The sequence below is a fragment of the Girardinichthys multiradiatus genome, chromosome 6 (assembly GCF_021462225.1).
Source record: "Girardinichthys multiradiatus isolate DD_20200921_A chromosome 6, DD_fGirMul_XY1, whole genome shotgun sequence".
NCBI classification, from domain to species: Eukaryota; Metazoa; Chordata; class Actinopteri; order Cyprinodontiformes; family Goodeidae; genus Girardinichthys; species Girardinichthys multiradiatus.
In genome coordinates, this window is record NC_061799.1 from 6,792,222 (window position 1) to 6,803,569 (window position 11,348).

At 41.8% G+C, this 11,348-nt stretch overlaps 1 protein-coding gene and 1 long non-coding RNA gene across 3 annotated transcripts; one reads left to right on the plus strand and one right to left on the minus strand.

Annotated features, from left to right (window-relative positions):
- Window positions 1–47: 47 nt before the first annotated feature.
- On the minus strand, window positions 48–4,832 carry tsen15 (TSEN15 tRNA splicing endonuclease subunit). 2 transcript variants are annotated; one of them, XM_047368165.1, is made up of 4 exons: window positions 4,661–4,832; window positions 4,501–4,573; window positions 1,711–1,846; window positions 48–1,625 (listed from the first exon to the last, which is right to left on the minus strand). In XM_047368165.1, exons 1-4 carry the CDS (start codon window positions 4,721–4,723, stop codon window positions 1,454–1,456), a joined length of 444 nt encoding a protein of 147 aa, XP_047224121.1. In that variant the 5' UTR covers window positions 4,724–4,832; the 3' UTR covers window positions 48–1,453. The 2 variants fall into 2 exon arrangements, with proteins under 2 accessions (XP_047224121.1, XP_047224120.1); XM_047368164.1 differs by having other exon boundaries at window positions 4,501–4,582.
- On the plus strand, window positions 4,702–11,076 carry LOC124869922. Its single transcript, XR_007038688.1, has 3 exons — window positions 4,702–4,835; window positions 8,903–9,072; window positions 10,796–11,076. It is a non-coding gene; the product is annotated as an uncharacterized LOC124869922 (long non-coding RNA).
- Window positions 11,077–11,348: the final 272 nt, after the last annotated feature.

The window sequence follows — 11,348 nt, forward strand, 5'->3', positions numbered from 1 at the left end:
TGGTTTAGAGAACATCATTAGCAGAGAGACAGCACACACGAACGACATCAAATATTCAGCCATTTATTCATATATCTCCATATCTTATACAGGATATGAACAGTTTTATACAGTGCTGAGAAAAAGTATTTGCCATGTTGCAGATTTCTTGTTTTTCCTTTGTTGTCCAACTTAAGTGTTTCTGATTATCAGATTAATTTATCAAACCTGAGGAAATACAAAATGTAATTTTCAAACTATTTAATTCCTTAAAGGTGGGACAGGCCACCTTAGAGCAATTTCATGGAGGCCATTTTTGCCCAGTCTATCTTTTTTATTGTTAAACCATGAACTCTGACCTTAACTGAAGAAACTGAGGCCTGCAGAGATTTAGATGTTGTTCCGGGTTCCTTCATGACCTCCTGGATGAGCCGTTAATGCGCTCTTGGAGTCATTTTGGTAGGCAGGTCACTCCTGGGAAGTTCACTGTTCCATGTGTTCTCCGTTTATGGATAATTCTCTTACTGATTTACTGGAACCCCAAAGCCTTAGAAACAGATTTGTACCCCTTCCAGACTGATAGATGTCAATCTTTTTCATCTTATCTTGAATATCTTTAGATCAGGGCATTTTCGGATCCTTTAGCCTACTTTATGCCATGAAACAGGCTCTATTTAGGTGATGTCTTGATTCCACAGCCCAGTCAGTAATCAGGCCAGGGTGTGACCTGATTATATTTTTCTTATGGTGCCATGGCAGTTTGGACAGTTTTGTCACCTAAGAAATAAAGTCATCACTTGATGTTTGTATTTACTCGGGGTTTATCTGTCTAATATTAAAATTTGTTTGATAATCTGAAAAAATAAAGTGTAACAAAAAAAGCAAAAAAATATATTCATCGGGGCAAATACTTTTTAACACAAACCTTCTGTTGTAAAATAATTTCAAAATCCTCTTGTTTCTTGATTTCCAAATGAAGTATTCAGCAATGTGTCGAAGACTTGCTCCTCTTCAGCAAGTCTCAGGGTGAAACAAAATATGTAGTGATAAAAATATTCTCTTCATTCTTCATGTGATACAATATGCAATACGTTGGCACCAAACTGATATTTTAAATAATAAAACTAAACAGATTCTATTGCTGTTAACCCTGTGGCCTTGTGGGGGCGCTGAACACATAAAGGAAATTTCATAAGGAGTTAAAACCCCAAAGAAGTGGAAGTTGACTGTTATGTAGGAGAACTGTTTCTACCATGAAATGCCATAGGAATACACTGATTTTCTGTTTCAAGATGTAAAGCTGCATAAGTAGGGAAAAAGAAGGACTAAAAGTGGTGAACCCACATGGTTGAAAGATATGGGACCTCCACACTGCCAGCCAATCTTAGAACCGGACTGGAGATAGACATCTCAGCGGGCTTTCAGCCTCATGCTTCCTGCTGCTCCTCAGGTCATCAGTAACTAACTCAGCCTCTCAGCGATGGTGCCGCCTCTTTCGGTGCTGCCGCCGCCCCGCATCCTCAAAGGGACCTACAGGGGGGTCAGGGGTCACCAACCCATCAGTCATCCTCTGATAGACCAGGGTAGAGTCGGACGCCACGGCACACAGCAGCATAGGAAAGCCTCGGTCCAGCACCTGGCGGATGCTGTCAGCAGAGAGGAACAAACTGCATTACCAACAATGTGACCAGGGGGACCAGTGAGGGTGAAGGCTTCTCTTGCATATCAGACCTCTGGTGGCACAGAGATTGGTGAACAGGCAGCGGCAGGACAGTATGAACAGGAGATCCATCCTTCTCCCTGGCCTCCAGCAGAACCACCTGCAGGTCCAGACTTTTCACACAGGACACCTCCTTCCATCGACGCACTGCAGAGTGCAAACACAGTCACTGTGGGAGCCTAGAAATAAGCCTATGTAAGGAGACACTTATTTTCTCCTGCTGTTTTAAAAGGTGAACCAATTAGGCCTTTCCTGGTGATACCGATTTTCTTTGAGGGCTGACCTGCACATTTTGACAGATTCTGATTTTTTTTTTAATATATAGGTAGTCATTTTGAATTCAACAGAAAATAAAGGAATTACATTATCTCCATCTAAGCATCAACACATATGTTCCTAACCTTTATCTGACTTTTATTCAACTCACAGCAGTGCATCAAAGGACATGCTGTTGGATGCATTATGGGGAAACAAATCTGATTTTTCAGGATTTGACCTGAGAAATGATTAATCAATGCCAGTCAAAAAAAAGGTTTGTTGTTACTATTGTATCAAGAGATGGTAAACCTTTTACCTATTTAGAAAACACTTTTATTCCAACAGATTCTTTCTGGATATAATCAAGGTCAATAGTTTTGGCAGTGGTAAAAGTATGTCTTGTGGATTCAACATGTCAGACTTTCTTTGTGTAGGAAATATTACAAACACTTTCAGTAGCAAATACAGGTCCTTCTCAAAATATTAGCATATTGTGATAAAGTTCATTATTTTCCATAATGTCATGATGAAAATTTAACATTCATATATTTTAGATTCATTGCACACTAACTGAAATATTTCAGGTCTTTTATTGTCTTAATACGGATGATTTTGGCATACAGCTCATGAAAACCCAAAATTTCTATCTCACAAAATTAGCATATTTCATCCGACCAATAAAAGAAAAGTGTTTTTAATACAAAAAACGTCAACCTTCAAATAATCATGTACAGTTATGCACTCAATACTTGGTCGGGAATCCTTTTGCAGAAATGACTGCTTCAATGCGGCGTGGCATGGAGGCAATCAGCCTGTGGCACTGCTGAGGTCTTATGGAGGCCCAGGATGCTTCGATAGCGGCCTTTAGCTCATCCAGAGTGTTGGGTCTTGAGTCTCTCAACGTTCTCTTCACAATATCCCACAGATTCTCTATGGGGTTCAGGTCAGGAGAGTTGGCAGGCCAATTGAGCACAGTGATACCATGGTCAGTAAACCATTTACCAGTGGTTTTGGCACTGTGAGCAGGTACCAGGTCGTGCTGAAAAATGAAATCTTTATCTCCATAAAGCTTTTCAGCAGATGGAAACATGAAGTGCTCCAAAATCTCCTGATAGCTAGCTGCATTGACCATGCCCTTGATAAAACACAGTGGACCAACACCAGCAGCTGACACGGTACCCCAGACCATCACTGACTGTGGGTACTTGACACTGGACTTCTGGCATTTTGGCATTTCCTTCTCCCCAGTCTTCCTCCAGACTCTGGCACCTTGATTTCCAAATGACATGCAGAATTTGCTTTCATCCGAAAAAAGTACTTTGGACCACTGAGCAACAGTCCAGTGCTGCTTCTCTGTAGCCCAGGTCAGGCGCTTCTGCCGCTGTTTCTGGTTCAAAAGTGGCTTGACCTGGGGAATGCGGCACCTGTAGCCCATTTCCTGCACACGCCTGTGCACGGTGGCTCTGGATGTTTCTACTCCAGACTCAGTCCACTGCTTCCGCAGGTCCCCCAAGGTCTGGAATCGGCCCTTCTCCACAATCTTCCTCAGGGTCCGGTCACCTCTTCTCGTTGTGCAGCGTTTTCTGCCACACTTTTTCCTTCCCACAGACTTCCCACTGAGGTGCTTTGATACAGCACTCTGGGAACAGCCTATGCGTTCAGAAATTTCTTTCTGTGTCTTACCCTCTTGCTTGAGGGTGTCAGTAGTGGCCTTCTGGACAGCAGTCAGGTCGGCAATCTTACCCATGATTGGGGTTTTGAGTGATGAACCAGGCTGGGAGTTTTAAAAGCCTCAGGAATCTTTTGCAGGTGTTTAGAGTTAACTCGTTGATTCAGATGATTAGGTTCATAGCTCGTTTAGAGACCCTTTTAATGATATGCTAATTTTGTGAGATAGGAATTTTGGGTTTTCATGAGCTGTATGCCAAAATAATCCGTATTAAGACAATAAAAGACCTAAAATATTTCAGTTAGTGTGCAATGAATCTAAAATATATGAATGATAAATTTTCATCATGACATTATGGAAAATAATGAACTTTATCACAATATGCTAATATTTTGAGAAGGACCTGTATATCAGATCTATATGACTTGGATTTCATTTATTTAATTTGAAATTATTCTGAAAAAATTCCATGTCTTTCCTGATTAAAATGTAGGTTTTGGGAGGCCAATCCCTCATAGGAGGAGACCAGATAGATCTGCTATCCAGGGCTGGTCCTTCTTCATAACCTCCCCAACTCACTCTGACAAGCTGGATACCAACTTCTGGACCATCAACTCAAACGACTGCAACATTACATTGATCAGTAATGCAGCACAATATGAAATGCATCCCTAGCATTTGCTTTATCACACATGAAGTCACTCTGAAATAAGCTGAAAATTCGTCGTTTCATCAGACGTCCATGAAGAGAAGATCTCTATCCGGACCCTGGAGCTCAGGATTGTGTTATCTTGAGGAAAGCAGTCTGTATTGCCTTGATTAATGTCAACACATATTAGTTCAAGTTTCCACATGGCGTAGACATGACCCTCACCCTCAGTAAGATCCATGTAGACCAGAAAAGCTGCGTGGATCTGCTCACTCTCCCCCACGTTCAGCTCCTTCATCTGTTGGTACTAACACAAGAAAACACTGCTAACGCTGCAGGTCCAACAGAACTCAGATCCACCTGCCTGGGTTCCCTTCAGACTCACCGTGGGATGCTGCAGGATCCAGTTTGTAGATGGAGCTTTCTCGGACGCCTTCGCTCCGGACATTTTCACCTGAAACTCTCTGCACGTAAAAGAGCCGCCCAATACACCACAGGGTTCAGCGCTCTTTAGCAAAGCATGGCTGATATTTTCAGATTTACCGGCGTTCTGCAAAAAGGTTAGTCCGGGTGGAAACAGACTCGTGTTCTTTTTCCGCACATCGGAAAAAACAGTGTGAAGCAGCAGCTGCCTGACAGACTGAACTCAGGGAGACAATATGGAGCTCAGACGCCATTACCTTTTCTTTCTTTATTACTAAACAGGATAACTGAGTTGTATTGAGATAAATCACCAATCAGGAAGTCAGGAGCTCTGTACTTTGATGACAGTGAACATGTAGGCACGACAACATTAAACAACTGGGTAAACATTTGATTTACATTCATCCATGAAATCCTTCCATCCATGTAAAGGTCATAGGTCCATTTATTTATTTTTGTAGTATAAACATAATCTATTTAAAAGATGACAGTAACAATGTTGATAGAGAATAGCCTAAAATGTGAACAAAAAAGGAAACAAATAAACACAAGATATTTGGAATTGTAATAAAAGGCAACAATTTAGGCTAAATGCATAAGATTAGGATTCATGCCAGTTTAATGTTAGGGTTTAAATCTTTACATAATTTTAAAAAAGCAAGGCAGGAACACGGGTCAGTTTTCCTAATTGTAAAATATCAGGGTATTTCATTCTGAAATCTTCATCCATCCATCCATCTTCTATACCTGCTTCTTCTGTTCAGGTTTGCGGAGTAGCTGCTGCCTATCTCCGGCGGTCTATAGGCGAGAGGTGGGGTGCACCCTTGACAGATCGTCCATCGCACGGCAACACAGATATACACAAGACAAACAACCATGCACACACCCATTCACACCTAAGAGCAATTGAAAGAGACCAATTAATACAACAGTCATATATATATATATATATATATATATATATATATATATATATATATATATATATATATTTATTTTATTTTTTTGTATGTGTGGTTGGGGGCAGGATGCTGCGGGGTTGCTAGGAGAGGGGCACATGCGGCCCTGCTCCACACGCTCTTGTGCTGGCGCTACGTGGATGTTTCTTCATTAGGATTTTGGGGGTTGAGCTCATCTGTGGGGGTGTGCCCCTGTGGGGAGGGGATCCATTGTGTTTGGGTTCGGAGGCATGTGTTTGATATCTATATCTGTGTCCTGGGTGGAAGTGGCCCTGTGGGGGAATTCATGTTGGGCTTCATGGGGGGTGGGGGTTCATGGGGTTGAGATTGGAATTTGGCTCTGGTTGGGGGCCTTTTTTGGACCAGGTAGACCCCTCTTTTGTTCGTGGCCCCCTATTTGGATGGGGACATGGGTCATTGGGGGCTGAGATCAGAGCAGGGTCGGTGTCTGGGCCGGCCTCGTTCGGGTTCGGGCAATGATGGCACTAGTTTGGGCTGGTGTGGTCTGCCTGTCTCCACCCTGGAAGGAAGGGGACCACCTCCTGGGTCTGGAGGACTAGTTGCCCCTCTGGGGTGACGGTGCCTAGACTTGGGAGTATAGAGTATGTATGGGGAGTGTGAATGAGTGTACAACATCCATTGTGTTGTGTTATTACGTTGGGTTTGTGTGGGTGTGAGTGTTTTTATGTGTAGGTATGAGGGTGGGAATGTGTGATTGTGACTGTCCTGTTTTTGTGTCAGGTTGGGTCTTGGGCTGCTCCCTCTCCTGGATCAGCTTAGCCCCTCCATCAAATGTGGGGCCTATTTCCTCCCTGCCACACTCCCTGCCGGTGGCTGGTGTCTCTGCCCGCTGGTGTATTGCTGGTTCTCGGTCTTCGGGTCTGGGTGCTTTGGTGTGTGCCCATTCACTCCCGGTGGCTGCTTGCCGGAGCTAGGGCCCCCTGGCTCTGTCGGCCTCTGCTTGGGGGGGTGATGTGCCCCGGGGTCTCAGGTCTCTGGGTCCATGGCTGGATCTGCTCCGGTGTACGGACTGCCGGTGGGGCCTGTGAGCCCTGGGACTTCTTGCACTGTGGCTGCTGGGTGGTTCCCCTGGGGCTCTCCTCTGCTCTTCTCTAGGGGGTCTTCAGTAGTCCCAGCGGTGGTCCTCCTGGAGTTGCTGTGCTGTGGGAGGCCTTTGGATGTCTGTGGTTCAGATCTTCTCCGTGTCTGCCTTGGGTCCTGGGGGGCAGGCCTGTGGCTCCTCACACTCTCTGTTGCATATTTTTATGGAGAAACTTTATAGTTAGTGTTGTTGCCTTGAAGCATGTAAGTCCTGTGATCAAACCCCACTAAGGATCTTCATTATGTGGTGTTTGAGATTCTGTGCATGCATGGGTTTCACTGGTTTCCTCTCACAGTTGTAAGCATTTATTGCATGGATGTCTTTCTCTCTGTGTTGCTCAATGACAAGCTAGTGGGCTGCACACTGTGTGCCAGCAACTTACCTTTAGACCTGGAGAAACTGGATAAAGCAGGTTTAGAAAATGGATGTACAAGATTTAAAGGGAAAATATTGAACATTAAATATGTCCTTGTGGTGTATTTATTTCTTTCCAAGTCTTTCAAATTTAGGTAGTAAACAATTTCAGTATTAAAATATATATATTTTTCCATCAATTGGAACCTCAGTCCTTGCTATTATCAACAGCACTGCTATGGGTTTTTAATGGCATCCTTTTAGCAAATGACTCTGTGATTCTTGTACGTTTAGATCTTACTGCAGTGTTTGATACTGTGAAGCACATTATTCGTACCTCTCGTTTGAAAGGGGGTTCCTTAGGGCATAATTCTTGGTCCCCTTCATTTTAATTTGTACCTGCTCCCTTTTGGGAGCATCTAACACCTAATATGCTTAATCTGACCATTTTTATCTTGTCCTGATGATGTCAAGGCTTGGATGGATCTAAATTTTCTCAATGAAAGAAAAACAGGTTATTTTATTCTGACCTAATGGTTACCCACACAGCCCAGTTTTTCATTCACAATGTCAGGAGTCATACATCAAATAGCATGTAACCCTGGCAGTAATTATGAACTTGGATTTTAAATAAACAGATCAGCTATGTTTTGCAGAAAAGTCTCTTCTAGTTAAGGCAAATAGCAAAGATTAAGCCAGGTTTGTCAAGGCTACATGTTTTATCTCAGCTCGTCTCGACTACAGCAATACACTTTATACTGGGCTCACTCATGCATCCCTTTCACATCATCAGCTTGTTCAAAATGCTGCTGCTCGTTATTAAACTGGTACACACAGACATAATCACATTTCACAAATTCTGTCCTCTCCAATGACTCCCTGTACACTATAGAATTAATTTTAATATTCTGATGTTTCATAAATGCCCAAATGATCGTGCTCCTCCTTACCTCTCTGATTTACTTCATCCTTACCTTCCTTCATGGGCCCTTAGATCTGCCAACCAGCTGTTTTTAGTTTCCTAAAACTAGGCGGAAAGTTAAAAGAGATGGAGCTTTTTCTGTTGTGGCTCTCAAACTTTGGAATGTGCTGAGATCTTTTCCCAATGGCCTTTGACCCAGTGTGAGGAGACATGTTCCTTTTAAAGTCTCTATTTTTTTATAAATGTTTAAATAATTTATGTCTTTCATTTGTATTATTTTTGTTGATGTTCTTTCTACACATACACACAGATCAGAAGATTGTTGTCACGTGAAGAACACGACCAGTAATTCCTGCATCTATTTCAAATGTTGCTGCCGGCCTCCAGAAGCAGCTTCAGTCTAGCCTTTTCATCAGTTTTGAAGATATGTTGAGTTTTTGTAATGTCCTTGTTGGCCCATGTCTGCTTAAATGATTGAGGACTGCCTTCACTTTGCCATGATTTGTATATAGTGATGTTTGTTGTTTTTTGTGCTCTTCTCCTGACTGATACCTTTATACAATAATTTTGAGCCTTTGTAGCCTTTCATCAAACTATTCCTAAAAGAATGCAGATTCACTACAATTGATAGCAGGTGTAAACTCAGTGCTGAAACTGAATCAAACGTTGCTTTAACAAAGTATCAGGTTAAGGGTGGGCACATTTATGCAACCAGTTTATTGAGGTTTTTTGGTGTTTTGTTTCTTGTAATAAAAGTGCTTGTGGTAAAATAATTTTTAATGATTAATATACGGTTCATTTTAAACATCACTAAAACCTGACATTTTACCAGGTGTGTGTGCCCTTTTAAAAACACTGTGTGTACAGAAAACAGCACAAGGAGAACAGGACATGGAGCAGGGGCAGAAGAACAGAGCAACAACGGGAACAACGGTGGAACAGGCAGGCAAACGGACAGTAACAGGAGGATCCAGCAAAGAACAATGATCAAAGAGCTTAAATACTAGAGGAATAAAGGAGAATGACATCGGATGCAGGTGAGTGAAACAGGAGATAAAGTGGAGCAGCTGGGGTAGAATGGGAGCGGTAAAAATTAGGGATGGGGGAGTAATCACCACAGACAGATCTGGACTAAGACATGAAGAAACTAATAAATGAGGAAAAAACGAATACTGTCCAAAGGAAATAAACTAGAATACACAGGAAACAGAACACAAGAAATGTGTTCTGAACACAGAAAAACATTATTATATAATCATATTTATATATCACTAAATTATGGGAAGTCATCCTGGTACTCAGTCTCTCTTTAGGTGTTGTTCTGTGTCGTTTTGTGGCCCCCTGGATGAGTCGTTGATGCGAGTATCTTTAGTAAGCCGACCACACCTGGGAAGGTTTACCACTGTTCCATGTGTTCTCCATTTATGGATAATGTTCTCTTACTGTGGTTCACTGGAGTCCCAAAGCCTTAAAAATGACCTTGTAACCCATTCTAGACAGATAGATCTCAATGACTCTGTCTTTTATCTGTTCTGAAATTTTTTAAGACATGATGGAACATGATGTGCTGCTGTTTGAGAACATTTAGCCCACTTTATGTTGTCAGACAGGTTATTTTTAAACAACTTTTTGATCGTTCAGGTGTGGCAGTCATGAGGTCTGGGTTTGACAAGTTGAATTCAACCAAAAAAATTAGGTTAGTCAGTCAATTCATAATTTTGCAAGAGGGAAATTACTATTTTACATAGAGCCCAGTTGGTTTGGATTGCTTTATTCCCTTAATAAGTAAATCATCTTTTGACTTGCTTATTTTTTGTATTTATGCAGGGTATCTCTGTCTGATAGTTAGTCTGATGATCGGAAACATTTTAGTGAGAAAAAGCAAAAACTGAAGAAAATTGTAAGGGGGTAAATACTTTTCCTCAGCTTTGTATAACACACAGTATTAAGTCATTAGCATATTCTTTTATTAAAAAAACTAATTTGTACTGATTGTAGTTCAGAACACCAAACTTTTACCAGCTGCAACAATAAAACAACTACAGATAACGCACATACAGCATTATCCTACAATTGAGTCTAATGTGATCAGTATTCGAGCTGCCGTGAAGGTACAAGCCAACACCATGAACTGTGCTCTTATCACTGCATTGCCTTTTCAGCTACTCCTTTTCATACAAGTGTAATGCGTATGTTTAACTGAAAGCTGGTCATAATAAATATGGCTGTTGCACACTGCCCTCTTTGGAGGGCAGCTGGAATTCCAGCCTGTTTTTGTCACAGAGGCTGAGAACACGTTGCATGTCCCTGTGGTTTTCTTCTTCTCCTTTCTAACTAAACTCTTTCCACAGCCACTTCATGTTTTAGTTGTACCTCACCCTGTGTTCTTGTAGTTATAAAGGATTCAGATTACTCCCACTGGACTCTGTGTTGCATTTATTCTTATTAAATGGTGGCAATAAGCTTTTGTAGGTGAAACCTCAGAATAAAATGATGCTTGTTGATGAATCCTTGGCTATCATGTTCATGAAAGACCGTCACTGAGTCATGGCCGCTCAGGGTCTAAGTTGGTAGGCGCACCATGTGCAGAGGCTACAGTCCTTGATGCGCATGTCCCGGGTTCCCAGTCTCAGGACATTTGCAGCAGGTCTTCTCCTTCTCTCTCCACCCTCTTTCCTGTCTGGCCACTGTTCAAAAAAGACTAGCCTTAAACATTTTCTATTGTATGGATTTATCTCTGGATTTTTTTTCTTTCCTCAGAGATAAGTACATGTGTAATTCTAAGGAACGGGACCTCAAAGCATTTTCTGGTGGAACCTCTTCTGATGTTCTCCACACTACACCCAGTGAGTCCTGCTTCTTCTGCAACACTGACATGTTAACCATACAGTCCGGAACAGGAGAAAACCAAAAAGCAGCTATGAATCAGATTCTTCTTTGACCTGTGGCTAATGGTGTCAACATTTGCTAACACAGAGGCCTGTACCATGTCCCATGCTGTAGCACAGCAGAGCTCCTAATAAATCCTTTTAAGAAATTAGTGCCTTTTTTCGACGTTAAAGAAAAAAAAAAAGTGTACACCCACTTACATTTTTAATTATACTGTACATATCTGGACAAAACATTACATTATGTGGTCTTTCAGTTGATTTTCTGGACTGTTTAAGACCATTTTTCTGTTGCATGCTTTAGTTACAGCAAAGCTCCTCCTCCTGTCAGACTCATGAATCTGACAAGAGGAGCATTAAGGTCAAATATGAGACCTTAAAAGATCTCATATTTGACCTTAATAGGAGTTCATGGTTGTCTGAAA

Coding starts and splice junctions, on each gene's coding strand:
- tsen15 (XM_047368164.1), bottom strand. CDS start 4,723: ATGTCCGGAGCGAAGGCGTCCGAGAAAGCTCCATCTACAAACTGGATC. Junction 4,583..4,660: donor GGATCCTGCAGCATCCCACG/GTGAGTCTGAAG, acceptor TTCTTGTGTTAG/TACCAACAGATGAAGGAGCT. Junction 1,847..4,500: donor CTACATGGATCTTACTGAGG/GTGAGGGTCATG, acceptor TGCACTCTGCAG/TGCGTCGATGGAAGGAGGTG.